This window comes from Coniosporium apollinis (genome assembly GCF_000281105.1).
Source record: "Coniosporium apollinis CBS 100218 chromosome Unknown supercont1.14, whole genome shotgun sequence".
In the NCBI taxonomy this organism is placed as follows: domain Eukaryota; kingdom Fungi; phylum Ascomycota; class Dothideomycetes; genus Coniosporium; species Coniosporium apollinis.
The window spans coordinates 238876-258306 of NW_006913276.1; the positions used below are offsets into that span (position 1 = coordinate 238876).

Sequence of the window (19431 nt, forward strand, 5' to 3'; positions counted from 1 at the left end):
TACCTAATCGTCGACTTCTCATATCTAAATTCGGCCTGGTGGTCTAGTGGTATGATTGTCGCTTCGGGTTACCGCGCCTGGACGCTCAGCGTCTGAAATGTGACAGGCCCCGGGTTCAAATCCCGGCCAGGCCCTTCTTTTGGCCCTTTTCTCTTGCATCTTTGCGGTCTGGGCATCTTTTTGTAGTTTTTTTGGAGCCTGAAATTTTTGTGAAGCCTGAAATCTGCATGTGGAGGGCTCAACGTTGGAATCAACCCGTCAGGCCCTATCCTTCCACCTCCACACTAGAATAGCCTGCCCCTGCAGTTGACAATATGCATAGCAACAGCCTGAGCTTGTAAGAGAGCGCGCCAACTACTCAGCGTTGGCCTTGAAAGTAGCGGTAAAGGTAAATTCACATTTGCAACCTCAGCTTCATCCGGCGCGACGCACTATATTATCACTTCGTAGCTTCAGGCTTGGCCTCCACATTGCCTAGCATACTTAAACGCATTCAAACCATATTTGTTTCGCGCCTCACGCTTACTCTCATCCTCATAAACACCAACCTCAAGGATCAGTTCCTAAGACGCATGACGTCACACTGGCTGTTTAACTCAAGCGCTCCATCAAGAGGCAATTCAGCTTTGTAGATCCCAGCACCACTTTCAAGACTGACCTACAAAAGAAACACCCTCCCCAGCGGCCCTCACATCCTCCACACACACCGCACGAACATGTCCGACTCAGCAGCCCCACCAGCTTCGGACCCAGTCCTCCCACTCCTAACACCAGAAACGACGACCGACCCCACCTCCAGCCGCGCCTCGCTCCTCCGGAAAAACGCCCACGCCTTCTGCCGCGCCCTCCTCTCTCCACCCGCACCGCCCGCGCTCATCGAGAAGTTCTTCACCTCGACCAAACCACGCATCACGGAACACGGTCCCGCCTGGGCGACGGCTGTGCTCCCCTTCCTGGGCAAGACGTTCAGCGGCAAGGAGGGCTGTGTCGAGTATTTCGAGGTGCTGGGCAAGACGCTGAAGATGCAGATGGGCGAGGCTACCTTCCCGGGGCCTGAGGGGTTTGTCGTGGACGCGGAGGCCGAGATCACGGGCCTGGGCGCAGCAGAGGGGACGGCGAAGGGCGTCGTCAGCGTGGTGGGCAGGGCGAGGTTCGAGAGCGTGCAGACGGGCATGGGCTGGGACGAGGCGTTTATATATCGGCTGAGTGAGTGGGACGACGAGGGAAGGTTTGCGCATTGGGAGGTTTGGGCGGATCCGCTGAGTGCGTGGATGGCGGTGAGGGGGAAGGATGGGGGGGAGGCGTCGTGATGCGGATGGGGGACGAGATGGGATTGCTAGATGTGGTTACGAGGGATAGTTGGAGCGAGACAGCGTACAGAGAAGTTGCATGCGCGTTGATGAGAAGTGGATGCGTCGACCTGGAAGCAGGTCAAGGTGACAGCCGGGCAGCTATGAAAGACCGCGTTTGTGCATCGAGATCCGAATGACCGTGTTCAAAATTCCAAGACGTTTTCAGGCTAGTGCCATGATCCGGATTGAGATTGGAAACAGTTCTCAGATTAGATTGAGCCATGGATTCTAATCTAGATCGATGCTATGGCGCGAACCAACGACCTAGCAGCTCTACAGTGTGAACGTAGCCAAATGCATATATACAAAACGCAAAAGATACCTCCGAACCGACCCCCCTTTTGATCGTGATTTTCGTATCCAATTCCCTGCTGACGTAGTGGCGGGCTCGTCCCCTTATCATACAGAACCCATCCACATGCCGTAGCCCTAAAACCTGGTATCTCTAGAATCCCCCACGAAGAAAGAAAGAAAGAAAGACATTAAACAGCAAAACGGACTAAGCAAACATCCGCCTTTCTGCCAAGAAGCCTTCCACCGAAATGACTGGGCCATCGTACTCCTTACGGCCCTTAGTGAAGTACATGATTAAAGAGATAACGAACGTCCCCATGAAGATGACGATCGCCCAATTGAAGTTGTCCACAGTGACTGACGCCTCATTCGGCCAGAAGCACCAGAAGAAGGCGAATGCCGAGTAAAGGATGGCGACGAGGTTGATTGCTGGACCAAAACGACCAAGGCTCCACCGACATTCTGGCAGCGCCTTGGGGTTCTGGATACGCTTGTACAGTACGCAGCCAATGGACACGAAGTAGGAGAACATGAGCGCGACCAGCTGTAGAGAGATGATGGCATTGAAAGCCACGGTGGAGCCGAGGTTGATGAGGGCGAGAAGGATGGTAAAGATGCAGGTGAGGGTTACGGCGTTTGCTGGTACCAGAAGTTTTGGGTGTACCTAGCGCGCGTAGTTTAGTTTCCATATTCGGCGCAGCAATATGGCTGGAAATTGACTTACACGAGCGATCCAGTCGTTGAACACGAGGCCTCTGTCGCGTGCAAAAGCATACGTCTGTCTTGAGGTGGAAGCGTTGACACTGATGTTGCCTGCAATGACAAGCAGAAGGATGACGGTGGTAAGCACATTCGTCCCACGCGTTGGCATCGTCTGCTGGAACACCCAGAGGAAAGGGTAACCGGTGGGGTCGTCGATTGCAGCTTCGACGTCTGGGATGGAAAATAGAAGAGAGACTAGCATGATAAACCCCAGCGAGCCATTCATGATGTACGACCACATCATTGACCTCGGCACAACGACACCAGCATTCTTGACCTCTTCCGACATGTGTGCTGCAGAATCAGAGCCTGTGGAAGCAGTTAGCTGACGTCGAAACTCATGGTACGGCGGACGCAGCACGTACAAATCAGGCAGAAAATGGCGGAAATCTGTCCAACCATCAAGCTTAAGCCCATCGAACTCCAGCCTCCGAAATCTTGGAATTCAAGGAATACGGCACTGGCTGGTGGATGCGGTCCCAATACCCACAAGACGACAACCACGGCAATGAAGCCGAAGACGTGGAGTATCATAAGGATATTCTGGAAGTCCGGCAGCCACTCCGCAGTCCACGTGTTGAAGACGTACAAGATGATAACCATGGAGAAGATGAGCAGCGTCCCGTGCCAGTTCTGAGGTTCGTAGTCCGGATTGTTGATGGTAATCATCCCTTGAATGATGGTACCCGTGAGGAATGATCCCGACGCAGTTCCCGCTTGCCAAGACAGTGTCGACTGCCAACCCACAATGTAACTGAGAAACTTTTGATATTGCGGCGGTGCGAATTCGGAGACCCAATGGTACTGTCCTCCAGAAGTCGGCGCCATGGATGCCATTTCCGCCAACGATGCGATAACGAAGCCGAATCCAATGGCGGTCCAGACGTACGACCAGAACAGCCCGGCCAGACCACCGTCGATCATGCCGTACAAGTTGGATATCAGGACGAATTCCCAGGTTGCCATAATCAGGGACGTGAAGCTCAGCGTGGACATTCTGCGGAAATTCCTCTGTCGCCTTGTCAGCAGAGATCTATGCCGATTGCAACATTGGGCATACCCTCAGTTCTTGCTTTTTGCCCATACGAGACATGTCCTTCTCGTCATGTTTGTCGTAGTCCTCGTCTAGAGGAGTGGGTGGAGGATGGGGCATGATCTCTGCGACGGATTCGTGGTAAAGATCCTTGCCTCCATCGTTGATGGGATCGCTCTGTCGAGACGAAGTTGCCATACTGGCGCGGTTGTGACGGATGCGTACTTCGTTGCTCGACGGGCCTGGAGCGTCAATGTCTAGTCTGGTATGCGCGGACGGTTCGATAGAGGTCATTCGTGCTGTCAAGCTCCTAGTCCATTCTCCAGCGGCTGGATTTGCTTTCTAGAGTAATGCCACAAGGCTGTCGAAGTCACAGGGAGCCAGAGGCGTCTTGCGCGATCGCAGAGGGCGGCCTTTTTTGACGGACGAGGGGTGCAATCAGAAAAAGTAACGCGCACACGTACCGAAGGCCCCTGCCCAGACGGTCCGGTAGGGTACAGGGTGCTAGCTCGGCCGAGATGCCCGATTGGGGAGTCTATCGTCCAGGGCCCCCGGTGGGTGGTATGGGGCCGTGCAAGGTTTGTTTCGCGATCCCTGCGGCCAAGGCTCACGGATTGACGGGCTGCCCGTGCCGCCATGTCGTCCGCCGTCGGAGTCAGCTCGAGCCGCTGTCGGCGCTGTCAATGGTCAACGGCCGCTGTGGAAGGCGTTCTCACTTGCAGGCAGACGCACGCTAAACCACACCTTCGGTCCTTGTCCATAGCCTGGTTGCCACCGCTTTCAGGAGGCTGTTTTTCAGCTCCCATCAGATGGGACATGGTTTCAGGACCCGTTGGAAGATAGGAATCATGACAGGCCGGCCAGTGCTTCTCCCGACGAGGACGATGCCGGGGCTTCATTGGTCGCGCGAAGCAGATGAGATGCATCAACGACTGATCGTAAGTAGCTTAGGCCTCGCTACGTGAACTCTGGTTAGCCAGCCTCCACTTTCAATCAGCGGGGCGCCAAGCGGGTCGGGAAGTTATCGGCGGGTCGTTCGGTTGCGGTTGTCGCTGTGGGTTAGCCAGCGACTCCGCTCGGTGCGCACCGGGGCTTCGATTGTTCAGCGAGTGACTGCGTGCGCCCAAGCGATCCGTGGAACGACCTCTTCGAGGCGTGTTCGATAGCTCTGACGTTGCATGGAACCACGTTGTGCGCTTAAAAAGCCGCAGGGACGAAAGACGAGTGGAGTATTTGTCCCTGCGGCTTTTTATGCACACCATGTGGAAACCAACGACGTCGAACGCACTGCTCACTTGCTTGACCGTTCCTGCCATGTGGACGACGACCGTCACAGCGACATGGCGCTCCGGAGGCGCTTTAATATTAGATTACACGAGTTCAACTCGCTTGTTGCAGATCGTAGCTCTGTTGCTCCTGGCGTCAGCTGGGCATGGCATGATGGGTGTCCGCCCAGTCGGTTGAGCCATTTGTTTGATGCGGCCGAGAGGCGCGACGCGCAGCCTTCATTTTAATTCCTTGCTCTTGAGCTCGAGTATTTCCGTGTCTCCGGAGCCGCCAGAGCCGCTTGAGCGCGCTTCAGCCCTGCTGAGAACAAATCGAGGTACGTTGGCGTACCAAGATACCGCCTGAAAGCAGCCCCAAGCTCGATGATAGGGCTGCGAGGAGCGAATGAATCTTGGTTAGGGCAGCCCCTCAGATTTTGATCAGGTCATGAGTCAGGAGGCAGAAGAAAGAAACCGTTGGCGATGTGAGTCTGGTTATTCGGGCATGGCCTGATTTCGGAAGTACTTCGTATCTATCCCGTAGGAGGTGTGATCCCGTGACCTCGCCTAGCTGATGTACCCTGTACCTACCTCGCAGAGCCGCAGCTGATATTATGGAGGGGTCAACGCCCAGCAACGATGGCTTCAGCAGACCCCTTCGACAGTGCACTGTGAGCGGGAATTACCTAGACGTATGCACCGCTGAGCAGGCACTTACTAACACGCCCCAGCGACCTCCTCCGCCGCCTCAACCCCAAAGACACCTCCCGCAATGTCTCCCTCCTCTGCCAAATCGCGCCCTCCCTGACCGAAGACCTCCTCGAGTCCGTCGACGTGCCCCTCTCCGTGAAGCGGTGCTCAAAAACCGGCCGCGACTTCCTCTGCTGCGACTACAATCGCGACGGCGACAGCTGGCGGAGTCCATGGAGCAACGAATTCGAGCCAGCGCTCGAGGATGGGGAAGCCGTCATGTCGAGTGAGCGCGTGCGGAAGATGGAAGTCAAAGCCAACGATGCGTTTGACGTCTACCGCGAGCTGTACTTTGAGGGCGGCATCTCGAGCGTGTATCTCTGGGACGTGGACGACGGCTTCGCGGGCTGTGTTTTGCTCAAGAAGTCGGTTTCGCCGGGGGGAAAGGGCAAGGCGGCGAGCTGGGATAGCATACACGTGTTTGAGGCGCTTGATCGGGCGCGGACGGCGCACTACAAGCTTACCAGCACTGTCATCCTGAATCTTGGCACCGAGGCCGAGGCGCTAGGGAGCATGGATTTGAGTGGGAACATGGTCAGGCAGATCGAGCAGGACATGCCGGTCGAGGATGATGGCAGTCACGTGGCGAACATCGGCAGGATGGTTGAGGATATGGAGTACAAAATGAGGAATCTGCTGCAAGAGGTCTACTTCGGAAAAGCTAGGGATATCGTTGGTGATTTGCGCAGTATGTCTCCACTCGGTCTAATCCTGGAAGGATGCGCTAACAAAATGCTGCTAGGCATACCGTCAATCAAGGAAACGGAGAAGGATAAGGCGACGCATCGCGAAATGATCAGTAAGATGGCACGGTGATGACGGAAGTCTGTGAAGACCACCAAAGCACAAGCATCAACCCCCACAGAAGAGCGGTAGCAGATGGTGCTATTAGCTGTTCTGTTGAACGATTAGATCAGAAGATCCATGCGGGACTCAAGTACCTGCGCTTCCTTTCAGTTGTCGGTATGAGCTACGTGTATCACGTGACATTAGGGCGTCCGCATGATTCTCATGTGCCCCTCTAGATGGAGAACTTTGATCACAGGGCAGGACCGGCGCAGAAACGCTACGGCACACCCACCCCCAAATCACTCATCATGCCTCCTCAAAATCCTACCAAGTCTCCCATCAGCAGCCGCTGAAACTTCTCCACAATCTCCCCACACCTAACCAGTACCCCCGCAGCCAACATCCTTACCCTCTCACTTTCCTCATCCCCTCCACTCACTCTCTCAAACACAAGCTTCACCCACTCCTGCGTCTCAATTAACTCTTTAGCATGCTCTTGCGCTAGCCGGCGCTGATCTTCGTTAACGTCGAGCAGCGTCAGCAGCGCAAACAGTACTGCTTCCAGAATTGCCGGATCATTCAAGGCGTTTGATCTTACTGAAAGCAGCAGATCCCAGAACTCGGACGTCATCTGCGGGAGGGAGAGTGTCGAAGGGCCGGATGCGTGGAGCAAAAGTGAGAGAGTCTTGAGGAAAGCGGGGAGAAGGATGGGGGAGAAGTAGAGGTTGTCGTTGCCGCTGTAGGCATGAAACGGTCAGAACTTGTAATCGGTTGCTGTTGACGAAGATAAGGCGGAAAGATGCTTACTATGCCCGGACCCGCGTCCACCACCGCCCCGTGAGCGGGAAGAAGAAGTGCTGCGCGACGAGCTTAGCAAGTTCGTTCGGTATGGCTTTTGTGCGTTTCTTCTCCACCTCCATTCTCGACGAGAACGTCCGGACTTTGAGTGCGTTTGGTCCGCTCAGTTTGTCCGCTGCAGTTAGCGCCATAGGCTCGATCATTGTATGTGCGAGTCGCTTGGCCTGAGCGTCGACTGTGAGGCTGTCTGACGCGTACACCTTGTGCAGTTTATCCGGTAACCTTTTCGAAGGAAAAGAAGGCTCGGCCTTGGTGCTGGAGGGCCGAACGTCGTCGCTCTTGAAACCTGCTAACTCCCTTGCACCAAGACCAAGGGTGGTCAGGATGGAGACTCGCTGAGCCATAGAGTAGTCTCCCTCGAAGAAAGTTCTCGCGAACCACTGACCCATCTTTGCGGGCTGAGCAAGAAGCACAGCTATCATGGCTTCCTGCCGCATCTCGTGGAAGTCATCAAGCTCAAACGTGTCGTTGAGGCCTACCAGCGTCGTGGCTAGTTCCTCAATGTGGTCAGTAACTTCCGTGCCGAAGTTTGCCTTGCGGCGGATCAGGCTTGCCGCAGTCCGAAGAGCAAGGGAATGGCGGTCATAGTTCTCCGTGTCTTTGAGACCGACGATCAGGTCGCGGATGTAGACAGGCGCTGTGGGCTTGTTGCGCTGTACGAGAGTTGGATCGGGATCATCGTCTTCTGGATCGGAGTCTGGCTTTGTATATGGAACCAAGTCGTCCTCTTCTGAATCATCTGATAGTTCGACGATCCTTAGTCCAGCTGGTATTGCATAATTGTGCGACGACCTAGCAGGAGAACACCGTGGTACGCTTGCGATTGGTTCTCTCAGCGCGGCCTTGCTGATAGATTTCCTAGAACCACTCTGGAGTGGTTGTTCCGATGCGGAAGTTGATGTGGCCTTTGTCCGTTCAACATTAAGAGCTAGATCATTGATGGAGCCAATTCGATCGTTGACATGCACCAAATCGCGGTACCATCTGGCCTCGACCGTCTCTAGCTCTTCAAGATCAAACCTCATCTGATTCTCAGGCTTGTCGACAAGCCCAGAAACGCTCATACCCACTACCATGCCCAGCCAGCGTGTACGAGGTGAAGACGAAGCAAGCCGGTTCGACACTCCGTTCATGTGGACACTGCTCCGAGCCAGCGTGAAGAGAAACATCGGCAGGGCTCGGTGGACATAACCGCAAGACACGAGGAGTGTCTGCGCGATCGCCTCTTGCTGTACGATAGGCGTATGCTTGATGAACAGCGGATCTCCAAATTGCTGCATGTTCCGCTCCATTACCCTTTGCATCCGGTCTTCGTCCGTTTGGAGCGCGGCCAAGGCAGCACGCCTGAGCTTCGTTGACCCGCCGGACCTGTCGTCTGTGAGCCACTCGACTAGAGTGTCCTGTAATCGATCATTGTTCGATGCAAGGTCGCGTAATAGTGCAGCCGATCCTCCTATTGCTTTCGAAAGCTTGCCAGCCGATTCATCCCCGTCGCCTAGGTTGGTCTGAAGAAACTTGCTGTCGAGCATGGAGAGTGTTGTCTGGAGAAAGCGCTGCTGATCGCTGACGCGCAGCTTCTCTGTCACTTTCCGCAGGTTACGTAGTAGTGATGGCCGTGCAAACGAAAGATTGATGTGGATTTCCTCAATAATGTGGGACGTGTAGCCGAGGCTAAATGACTTCTCCAGGAGCTGCGCAGCTGCTGTAGTTGCTGTATCATCCCTTTCTGCGAATGTTTTCGCCATGGCGGCAATGCTTCTTCCGAGCCATCTTGCGTAACCACTACCGTCTGCCAGCCAAGGTCCAGGACTCACGTCTCCTGATGCTCTGAGCGCATTTTCCGCTTGCGCCGCCGCGGATATGATTCTGCCCGACGCGACTTGAGTGACGAAGTCTTTCCATAGTATGGTACGTCGAACCGCGTGCGCCTCTAATCGGTTAATGTCTGTCCATATCTTTTGTGCGAAGTCATCGCGTTGGAGGACTACGTCCAGGACTTCCAGGAGCTCGGCCACATTCTGGGCATTGCCTTTTTTCTCTTGAAGCTCTGCCTTCAGCAGCTTCAAGCGTGCGAGGATGGATCCAATTCCGAGGATGCTTGTGAGGCAAGCGATGAGCAAGCGTCTGTCCGAGGTATCGCTCTGGCTGGACTTTAGAGTACCCCAGAAGTCGGGCAAGATGACGGACACTAGGGTATTAACAATCTTGGCAGCTTCTGGGTTTGGGAGATGAATGGAAGCATGATCTGCTTCCGAGCCAAGATATTGCAGTACGTGCCGCAGCGAAACGATGTCAGGCTGGTTCTGAAGGACCTGAAGCGTGTCCTTAAAAGAGTGAAGCGTTGGCGTACGGCTATCCCGTAAAGCGCTTACGAGTGGTTGCTGACTCTTCGGAGTCAGTATGAGTAGAATAGGAAGTGCGGATTTTATTCCTTGTCGTGACTGTGACCATAGAACTGACGTGAGTAGGAAGCGAAGAGGGTTTCGCGGCAATCTTGAGAATTCCCAGATATTTACCTTGTTCTGTTAACGAAGACAGCACTAGCGGTGGAACGGATAACAGAGAAGTTGCGGTCATAACGCTCAAATGTTTTATGCTTACTTTACAGGTTTACCAGCTTTTGTGAGGATAGTCCTCACAGGCATAAGAATATCATCCATATTCTAGACAGGCCGCCATTACTTCGTGTAGTAAACTCGTTTAATCAGGTACATGGAGGTGTTCGGAAGAGTACGCGAACTCAGCCACGTGACGTAGCGTTTATCGATAATCTTGCCATCTCAAGTCCCCTGCAGTCAAGATGGTTGGTCTTCAAGTGATTCTCCTACTTCCAATCCTCCATCACCTACCAAGATGGACATGGACGGAGCAAGCGTCAATGGATCGCCTGCAGGAATGGACAGGAAGCGATGGTAATCATAAAACTGCTCTCCGTACCTAAGCCCCCCACTTATTGTCACGCAGGACATACCTTGACCGGATACTGAATCGTCCGGGTCCCTTCACGGACGAAGAATGGGTACCTGGCGAGCCGAACATTGAGAGCCTAGAGCGAATGAAGATCCTGTGCGCGCTATAGCTCATTCTCATGCTACCTAGCTGACGTAGAGCTAGGGTGATGTATGTACCGCATCCTCCGCAACCATTCGATATAGGCTGATGTGGTGAAGCGGTGCTGGAGGGCTAGGATGCGAGATCTTGAAGAACCTTGCGCTTTCCGGCTTCAAGGACATTCATGTCATTGATATGGGTAGGTGTAATCTACGTGACGGTGAATATCAATCTGACGGGGTTGCTAGACACCATCGACGTGTCAAACTTGAACCGCCAGTTTCTATTTCGACAAGCCGATGTTGGCAGACCCAAAGCTGAAGTGGCCGCTCAATTCGTAGAGAAACGCGTTCGCGGCGTTAAAATAACACCCTTCTGCGGCAAGATCCAGGACAAGGATGAAGATTACTATATGCAATTCGGCATGGTCATATGCGGCCTCGACAGCATCGAAGCGCGGCGCTGGATCAACGCTACGCTCGTTGGCATGGTAGATAACGACGATGCAGACACTTTGAAGCCTCTGATCGACGGTGGTACGGAAGGCTTCAAAGGTCAAGCCAGAGTAATCCTCCCCACAATGACGTCTTGTATTGAGTGTCAGCTTGATATGCATGCCCCACGAGCCGCAGTGCCCCTTTGCACGCTGGCTACTATCCCACGGCAGCCGCAGCACTGTATCGAGTGGGCGCACATCATCGCCTGGGAAGAAGAACGCAAAGGTAGTGTCTTCAGATGCGGAGTCCGGTGCTACAGCTGATCCGTCGCAGACGATACTCTCGATACCGATGATCCGGAGCATATCACATGGCTCTACCAGAAAGCATTGGCCCGCGCCAATGAGTTCAACATTCCAGGCGTCACTTACTCCATGACACAGGGCGTTGTCAAGAACATCATTCCGGCGATAGCATCAACGAACGCCATTGTTGCCGCAGCGTGCTGCAATGAAGCTTTCAAAATTGTTACGAGCACCAACCCTCCCCTTGGGTTCCCAGGAACCAACAATTACATGATGTACACAGGCGATGACAGCGTCTACACCTATACTTTCGAACATAGCAAGAAGGACGACTGTCCAGTATGCGGCAATCTCGCTAAGAACCTCGAGGTCGACCCCAATACGACTCTAGAAGACTTCATTGCTAGTCTAGCCGAGAAGCCTGAAGCGTACGTACAAAAGAACACTCACCAATACCGTACTGACCGGTCGTAGGCAACTGAAGAAGCCGACACTTCGTACTGAGGAAAAGTCTTTATACTATCAATCGCCTCCGTCTCTGGAAGAGCAGACACGCCCAAATTTGAAGAAGAAACTTTCTGAACTTGTGTCTGATGGTGAACAGATAGCAGTCTCTGACCCAGCATTCCAGATAACTTTCAAGTTCAAGCTTGTCTTCAAGAAATAAGAGGGGCCGGGAAAATGGAAGGCTTTCAAGTCCGAGAGGAGGCGTGAAGCGACGCATGATTGTCAGTGGCATAGCATGGAGGCGTTCTGACCTGATTACCTGGTGTGGCCTATGCAGGTAGTCAATGGGGTCAGCTCATGACAGGCTGTGAGGAGCGAGACATGAGGTAGGATCCCGCGGATCTATCTGGCCGTATTGAAGACATTCTGTCAGACAGGAAGAGCAGAATAAAGGGAAAAGATATCAAACTCCATGCGTACGATGCATCGAGCATAAGAGCGCGAGAGATCGTTGGGCGCGAAATATTGTATACGTCCTAAGTCTGTTCTACTTGCCATTGCTGGTGATATCGCTTGGCAATCTGAGATAAGATAAGATCCGTCGTGATGCCGTTCATCTGCTCTTCCCGATTCGGACCATTTCCGCAAGCAAACACCTCGCACCGTCCATGAATTAAACGTTGCTACGCCCATGTTGAAGATGCAGTCCTCCCGCACTACCAATTTTAGAGCACTATCATGACCCCCTATCATGATGGGCTTCGTTCGACACGGAATCACTATCATGACCCCCCGGGCCTGATTGAGCGTGTAACTAGCACTGTCTCCACAATCAATATCCCGGTCAAGCCCCCAAGAGGATGGAGCTGGAAGCGTGTCTTGACGCTGGTCAACTTCTTGAGCTTGTTCTGGGTATTTGCTCTGTACCGAGGGGAGCGGACAATATTCCGGAAGGCAATAGATGCATGCGATTGGGACACTTGGGAGAACTGGGTATGCAGCGCGGATATTCGAAGTAGAATATGGGTTAACAATCGGATATAGCCCCAAGATGCAGTGCCGCATCACCTTGTCTTCATAGCCGACCCTCAACTCGTTGACCCTCATACCTACCCTGGCCGTCCCTGGCCGCTGTCAACCTTGACGGTTTCGTACACCGACCAATACCTCCGTCGCGCCTTTTCGAAGATTACCAAGGACTTATACCCAGATACAGTGATATTTCTCGGCGATCTGTTTGACGGGGGACGGGAGTGGTCTACACCAAGCAGCGCGAGTCCGGAGAAGCAGTACAAGAAATACGGTGATCGTTTCTGGCAGCGCGAGTACACAAGATTCGGGAGCATCTTCTTCGATCAATGGAACAATGCAAGACATGCCACAAGGGCAGGGCAGGACGGACGCAAGATGATGGCAGGTCTGCCAGGTAATCACGATCTCGGCTTTGCGACTGGCATTCAGAAGCCCGTGAGGAATAGGTTCAACGCATACTTCGGAGATGGCAATAGGATTGACGTAATCGCGAACCATACGTTCGTTTCAGTGGACAGCGTGTCCCTGAGCGCCCAAGGTCTGGAAGATGGAAACATTGGAGATATCTCAAGACCGGTGGTAGATTTCCTTAACAGCGCACACGCAGAAAAGAGGCGCGCTATAACACGACATCTACGAACGCAGAATGGTCTGATGCCGGACAGTCCCTATGACCACAGAATATTTGAAGGCCGAGAGCTCGGTCACCCTGTTCCAACCACAAAGGAAGACAACAACGACTTTCCGACCATCCTCCTCACCCATGTACCCTTGTACAGAGACCCCGGAACGCCCTGCGGTCCGTTAAGGGAACATTGGCCGCCGACTCGTCCGCCCAATGGAAAGGGTGAGCCACCCGAAAGGGACGACCGTAACGCAATCGCAGTACAAGGCGGTTACCAGTACCAGAACGTTCTGACCCGAGAAATCTTGAAGGAGATTGCTGTCAGCGTCGGCAACATAGCCTACGCCTTCTCTGGGGACGATCACGATTATTGCGACGTTGTCCACCGAGGTTATCCTTCCGCAGGCGGCGGCATACGCGAAATCACTGTCAAATCAATGTCGTGGGCCATGGGTGTCCGCAAGCCTGGCTTCGTCATGCTGAGCATGTGGAACCCAGTCGATCGTCATGGCAATCGCGTCGATGCTCAAAAGAATGCTGGGAAGCCCACCATACAGACGCATCTTTGTCTCCTTCCGGATCAACTGGGCCTATTCATCCGCTACGCTCTCTACTTTGGCATAACTCTGTTGCTCCTGGTATCAAGAGCTGCCCTTTGCGCCATTGGTTTCTTCAAGTCCGCCGGATCGGGTGACGATCCTGTATTGCCAATGACAGAGATTGTTTCATCTGCAGAGACCGAGAAGGCCGAAGGCTATCGAGCCCACACTCGAAAAGGATCCTCGTCAGACGAGGCATCGTCAAACTCTTCTGTTTCCTCCAACCGTACCAATCTCTCTGTGCGGTCAGCTAGTGCTCGTACCCGCAGTATAAGTCCTGGCGGCTACGGCCTGCCTCCGTCGCAGTCTAAGTACAGCTTACCCCGAGGCAGCAACGCCGCATACCATGGGCCTGCGGAGGACAAGTATGACGAGTGGGGGATGAGCACGCGCGTCAAGCGGAGGCCTAAGAAGCTGAAGGGCTTCGCGTTGTTCAGCGAGGAGTTGAAGAAGAGCGTGCTGCGCGTAGCCCTCGTTGCTTTACCGTGGTATTTCTGGTTAATATGGGTTTGGTGATGTAGATAGTTTAACAGAATTGTCTCCATCCTACTGAGGTACCATCTCACTGCTGTCTCCCATGAACGGAACTCTGAAGCGGCTGCGAATCACCAAACCGACCATCCATGGCTCTGTGCCTGGCGATCTCCAAGCTGCTGACCCCACCAACCCTTGACCCCCACCAGCGTCATGCATTCTATTCGCAATGAGCACACCCGAATGGATCAGAAGACCTTGATGAAGGCCACCATGTTTGAAGAAGCCTCTATTCAAGCCTGAGGATTAACGTGATACAGACCTAGGAGCGTAGCTCAATAGTAGCACACATGCCCTCGACGTCCACGACGATGCCTCCGGACGATGACCTCCTCGCGCGCCTGAACGCGCTCAAGAAATCCCACATCTCTCTCTATACGACTCCTAGCGTTCCTACAGCGTTATCTGCTCCGGAGCCCGTAGTAGACAATGAACCTATTATCGACCTCGCTGCCCGCTTCCGTCGGCTTGGAGGCGCTGGCGCGTCGGCCAATACCACACCCACAAAGGGCGTTTTGGACGCCGCTGGGCCACTTAACGAGGATACGGAGCACAATCCTGAGGACGAGAAGACGCTCGACGAGCTACTACAGGACCTAGGCCCGGCGCATGAATGGAACATCAGCAACGAGGATGAGAAGGACGTGGGCAAGCTTGTAGCTGAGGTTAGACATATACTGCCCGTAGAGCCACAAGGCGCGGAAGTTACAGAGCGCAAGAGAGGAACTGCAGGTGATCCTGATCGCCCAGACGGTGGCGACGAAGAGGGCTCCGAGGCCTCAGATGCCCAGGACGAGCAGGAGGCCGATGACTACGTGGCTCGAGTCCTCGCCGAGCTCGACCTAGAAAAGAAGTACCGCAACGACGATCCAGAATCCGAAGACGAGGATGGCGCATCCGACCACGCGGCCCTCTCAGACGCGACAACCCCCAACAAGCCCGCCACGACCGCTCCTCCTAGTGATCCTTACGGCCGCAACGACTCACCCTCGCTCGAGCTCCCAGCAGCACCCACCGCCCCACCCGACGACTTCGACCGCGCGACCGCAGTCGACGACCACCTAACCGCGCGCATGGCGGCGCTCTCTCTCCCCTCCGCGCCCTCGTTCGCGCCGTCTGACAAGCCCATCAAGGTCACCAAGGCGCAGTTCACGGACGAGCAGATCGACAGCTGGTGTGTCATCTGCTACGCCGACGCGACGGTCAAGTGTCTGGGGTGTGACGGGGAGCTTTATTGTAGGGGGTGCTGGAGGGAGGGTCATGTAGGGCCGGATGCCGGGTTTGAGGAACGGGGGCACAAGTGGGTGGGTGTTGGGGGCGGGAAGGGGTGAAGGTGGTCTGAAGTGGTTGTCTTTTGAAGGCAACGCGATCAGAATGATTGTTCGACGAACCCGAGGATACGGATAGGCTGGAGGCGAAGCTAAGGGTGCAACTGTGCCACTCTGAACTTTTCAGCCCAGGATCCTGTCGCTGCAGCTACTCTTCCGACGTCGGCTTCGTTAGAGGGAACAGGACACCGAAGAAGTCGAAGCCCCGCTTCCGGGCTTCAGGTTGGGCCACTAAGTGTGCCCAGTGTACGGCTGGTTCTCAAGCTTGCCATTGCTGGAGTGTGGTACGGATGATATGGAGGAGGGCCATGGCTTGGACGTTACGAGCTGTAGAAGTGCCAAGATTTGTTTTGGATTATAGTGGGTTAGTTTGGATGGAAGTAACGACAGGAGCCGCAACCTAGAAGCTAAGGCACAGGGGACTCGAGCGACGAGGCGGACAAACTGACAAGTTTTCCGAGGCATGGCCGGCAGAACAAATAATGAAGTAGGTCATGGAACAATTCACGGTGGTCCCGTTGTCAAGTGTCAGAGCTCAACTATCTCACTCACATCTCACCGCACTGGGAGATGACGATATCCTGGTTCGGCTTCTCCCTCGTCGTCCGCGCGTTCTCAATCTTCCGCACGACATCCATGCCGTCGACCACCTTACCGAACACAACATGTTTGTTATTAAGGAAAGGCGTCGGCACCGTCGTAATGAAGAACTGGCACCCATTCGTATTCGGGCCGGAATTCTTCGGTCCCCTCACCATCAGCGCCGTCTCTTAGTACCACAACGGATGCAAGGGCAAACTCACCGCCATACTCAACAAGCCCGCAGTATCGTGCTTGAGCTTGAAGTTCTCATCCGCAAACGAGCGCGTGCCGTAGATCGAGGCCGAGCCCGTGCCGTCGCCGTGCAAGAAGTCCCCGCCCTGGATCATGAAGTCCTTGATCACGCGGTGGAACTTGCTGCCCTTGTAGCCCTGCGGCCGGCCTTGGGCGCTCTTGGTCTCGCCCGTGCAGAACTGGCGGAAATTCTCGGCGGTTCGCGGGACGGTGTCGTGGAAGAGCTCCATTTTGATCCGGCCGAGGGATTCGCCTGGGGGGCAGGGTTAGCTGGGGCATAACTGAGTGGATGAACGCTGGGGTTGCTAAGGTGTTCGAGTGAGAAAGAGGAGAAGGACCTGATGGAAACTCCATATAGATGTTGGACTGGGGGAAGAAAGTTTGATATCACGTGATATGTACCGACCTCCCAGGGTGACATCGAAAAACACGATTGGATTCACGGACGTTGCCATTTCGAAGTAGGAAGACAGTTCTTTCTCTCCGAGGTCCCTTGGCTATTGAGACTTTTGCGGCGCTGGAGATGTTGTTGTTCGACTCGTTTGAGGAGACTGCCTGGAAGATCTTTGCGTAGGCCGCTTTTCAATGCCCGGATCAAACTTTGGCGATTAGCAGTTTGCTAGGACGCTTGCTTCCAAGTTGATGTGTCCGCTTTGCTTAGGTCTTCCGTAAGCGTCCGTGTTCAGGGTCTAAGCTGCGACGTTAATGGGTGGGCAGATGGTCGGGTGGTTTGGCTGTCATTGGTGTTGCAAGTTCCTTCGATGCTGCACACGGCGCTCTTCTTGCCTAATGCGGCATCCTGATCGGGATAGGGTATCGTGGATATGTAGGCTACAAGGAAGACAGACCGTCCTCGATCCTCACAACAGTTCCTATCGACTGAGATGCAATCCTTAACATCTTTCAAGGCTTCTCTGCAGAAACCGACCAAGAGCATCAAGTGTCATTGAAGTGAACAGCCACCAGCCCCCGGTGCTAACTCGGCCTCAGCCCTGCAAAGCGGAGGATCAACGCTCCGGTCGCCATCGGGCCTTTCCTCTGTTGGCGCTTCCCGTCGAGAGGGTTCAAGGAGCGCGACGGCGAGTCTCACCACCACCACCTGACCGCTCTGTACAGCCCCGTACAGCCCCCTTCGAACGGCCGTATTCTGGACATCTCCTGCTCATCGATATGGTACAGTTAGCGACCTCTACTATCGTCGACAACAGGCCTCGTCACCTCGCTCAACATCAGCGGCTCGGTCATTGGTCCTCCAAGTGATCCATCGACCTTGGAACTTGCTTGCCACACCGGCGTCGCCCCACCCGCCGTCGTCCCGTCATCCATATCTGGACGTCCACCACTCGTTCGCCGGCCCAATTCAGCTCGTTGCGAGCCGCTGGTACCGTCTGCATTACATATCCCCGAGACGTCCCTTTTCCTACAAAGCAAGCCATCCTCCACCCTGACATCCTCAGACGCGGGCTACCTACAGCACGGATCACAGCAGTCAGCCTCGCGACATCCCCGGATCCAAACAACTTACAGCTCGGATAAGAGCTCGTTTCTCGGCTACGCCCGCTGTCAGAACGACACTTCGCCATGTCTGCAACATCTACGATAGCAGTGCCGCCGGCCGCTTCGACGACCGGCTCAGGGCCTGGTAACAACCATGGCAACAACGGTCCTACCAGCTCTCCATTGCTATTCTTTGTCGCTCTGGGGTTTGGTGTGGTTTTCACAAATCTCTGGTACGCCCCTTCGCTTATTGCGTTCCACTCGCGTCCTTACGAGCCAGACCGCAGCCGCTAACAAGCTCCGCGCAGGATAATCGTCGGCGTCAAGTATTGCTTCCGGTACAACCAGCGCAATCGCCAAGCTAGGCTGGGCGAGAATGGGGATCCCATCGACATGACAGCAGTACCTCGAGCGCACCGCAGAAGGAGGGAGAAGAAGCTGATGACAATGGAAGAAGTGAACGCGCGGTTTCCGCTGGTGAAATACAAACAGTGGAGGGCAACGCGCGAACATGAAGGACTTCCTGCCGCTGGCGGTGTCACGGCTCCACCGAGCCGAGCTCCCAGTGTGAAAGATGCAGACGGGGTCATTGGGGCATCTGACACGTCGCGCATATCAGGCGAGACCGCCAGACCCGCAACCGCAACCGCGCTTCCACCTCCTCAGGAATATTACGCCGCTACCTCCAGTACCACTCCCCCGCCACCCCTCGTTACCGCCTCTACCAGTGATGCTGAGAAGGAGGAAAATCTGGAAAAAGTAAAAACCACGACTAGCACAGTTGGAGATCATCCGAAGGCAGGAGACGAGTCCGACGACGAAGATGACCCGATACGTACCGCTGCTCCGCCGGAGATGTTAGCTACACCTGGCGACTGCTGCGCCATCTGCCTGGACACTTTAGAAGACGACGACGACGTGCGCGGCTTGAGCTGTGGTCATGCCTTCCACGCCGGCTGCGTCGATCCTTGGTTGACCAGTCGTCGGGCCTGCTGTCCGCTCTGCAAAGCCGACTATTACGTCCCCAAGCCGCGACCAGAAGGCGAAACCGAGGTACCCATTACAGGGCGCCGCGCGGTTGGCATGAGCGGGCTTCGAATGAATCTTCCGAATGCACCGCAAGCGACATGGATAGGCTCAAGAAGCGGGGACGTGCCTCTCCGTCCACGCATGCTGTTCCTACCCAGCAGCCGGTTTTTCGCTGTCGATCCGTTACGTCGATACCCCGACGCTGGTCCTACTCGTCCGCCAGACGCTGCGGCGGCTGAGAGTTACGAGGATCCTACACAAGCAACTACGAATCCAACGAGGACGTCGAGATTCAACATCCCCCGGCCATCGTTTGCATCCATGTCGATGCCGTTCCGCAATCGCGCTCCAGCGGAGACGGCGTCGGCGCCAGCGTCAACAGCAAATCCCACACCAGCCCAGCTCGAGGCTGGGACAAGATGATCTCGCTTAGGCGTCCGGTTTGGATGAGTGGCGTATCACATCTCCTGCATATTCCCGCTGCCTTTGACGATTTCACGATGAAAATAATTTTGGTTTTCTAAGCAGGCGATACCATTTCTGCTCTGCCTTACTGTCTTTTTAGAATCTTCGTACAGCGTTTCATCGAGCCTTTGCACATTTAGCGGTC

At 54.6% G+C, this 19431-nt stretch overlaps 9 protein-coding genes and 1 non-coding gene across 10 annotated transcripts; 7 read left to right on the forward strand and 3 right to left on the reverse strand.

Moving 5' to 3' along the window:
• The first annotated feature begins 32 nt into the window (after positions 1–32).
• Positions 33–134, forward strand: W97_03461. The gene has a single exon. It is a non-coding gene; the product is annotated as a tRNA-Pro (tRNA).
• Positions 135–716: 582 nt separating this feature from the next.
• Positions 717–1310, forward strand: W97_03462 (uncharacterized protein; the record flags this gene model as incomplete). The annotated part of the gene is made up of 1 exon (XM_007781358.1): positions 717–1310. One exon carries the CDS (start codon positions 717–719, stop codon positions 1308–1310), a length of 594 nt encoding a protein of 197 aa, XP_007779548.1.
• Positions 1311–1851: 541 nt separating this feature from the next.
• On the reverse strand, positions 1852–3639 carry W97_03463 (uncharacterized protein; the record flags this gene model as incomplete). The annotated part of the gene is made up of 4 exons (XM_007781359.1): positions 1852–2310; positions 2371–2717; positions 2774–3419; positions 3469–3639. The coding sequence occupies 4 exons, from the start codon at positions 3637–3639 to the stop codon at positions 1852–1854; spliced, it is 1623 nt and encodes a 540-aa protein (XP_007779549.1).
• A 1706-nt stretch (positions 3640–5345) lies between these two features.
• Positions 5346–6272, forward strand: W97_03464 (F-actin-capping protein subunit beta; the record flags this gene model as incomplete). The annotated part of the gene is made up of 3 exons (XM_007781360.1): positions 5346–5377; positions 5438–6144; positions 6199–6272. The coding sequence occupies 3 exons, from the start codon at positions 5346–5348 to the stop codon at positions 6270–6272; spliced, it is 813 nt and encodes a 270-aa protein (XP_007779550.1).
• Positions 6273–6561: 289 nt separating this feature from the next.
• Positions 6562–9554, reverse strand: W97_03465 (uncharacterized protein; the record flags this gene model as incomplete). Its single annotated transcript, XM_007781361.1, has 3 exons — positions 6562–6982; positions 7053–9318; positions 9476–9554. The coding sequence occupies 3 exons, from the start codon at positions 9552–9554 to the stop codon at positions 6562–6564; spliced, it is 2766 nt and encodes a 921-aa protein (XP_007779551.1).
• Positions 9555–9956: 402 nt separating this feature from the next.
• Positions 9957–11563, forward strand: W97_03466 (ubiquitin-activating enzyme E1 C; the record flags this gene model as incomplete). Its single annotated transcript, XM_007781362.1, has 6 exons — positions 9957–10015; positions 10068–10169; positions 10274–10353; positions 10403–10879; positions 10925–11324; positions 11371–11563. 6 exons carry the CDS (start codon positions 9957–9959, stop codon positions 11561–11563), a joined length of 1311 nt encoding a protein of 436 aa, XP_007779552.1.
• A 518-nt stretch (positions 11564–12081) lies between these two features.
• Positions 12082–14115, forward strand: W97_03467 (uncharacterized protein; the record flags this gene model as incomplete). The annotated part of the gene is made up of 2 exons (XM_007781363.1): positions 12082–12336; positions 12388–14115. The coding sequence occupies 2 exons, from the start codon at positions 12082–12084 to the stop codon at positions 14113–14115; spliced, it is 1983 nt and encodes a 660-aa protein (XP_007779553.1).
• Positions 14116–14423: 308 nt separating this feature from the next.
• Positions 14424–15464, forward strand: W97_03468 (uncharacterized protein; the record flags this gene model as incomplete). The annotated part of the gene is made up of 1 exon (XM_007781364.1): positions 14424–15464. One exon carries the CDS (start codon positions 14424–14426, stop codon positions 15462–15464), a length of 1041 nt encoding a protein of 346 aa, XP_007779554.1.
• A 545-nt stretch (positions 15465–16009) lies between these two features.
• W97_03469 (peptidyl-prolyl cis-trans isomerase H) lies at positions 16010–16750 on the reverse strand (the record flags this gene model as incomplete). The annotated part of the gene is made up of 3 exons (XM_007781365.1): positions 16010–16201; positions 16265–16548; positions 16702–16750. The coding sequence occupies 3 exons, from the start codon at positions 16748–16750 to the stop codon at positions 16010–16012; spliced, it is 525 nt and encodes a 174-aa protein (XP_007779555.1).
• Positions 16751–17876: 1126 nt separating this feature from the next.
• On the forward strand, positions 17877–19244 carry W97_03470 (uncharacterized protein; the record flags this gene model as incomplete). The annotated part of the gene is made up of 2 exons (XM_007781366.1): positions 17877–18025; positions 18101–19244. The coding sequence occupies 2 exons, from the start codon at positions 17877–17879 to the stop codon at positions 19242–19244; spliced, it is 1293 nt and encodes a 430-aa protein (XP_007779556.1).
• Positions 19245–19431: the final 187 nt, after the last annotated feature.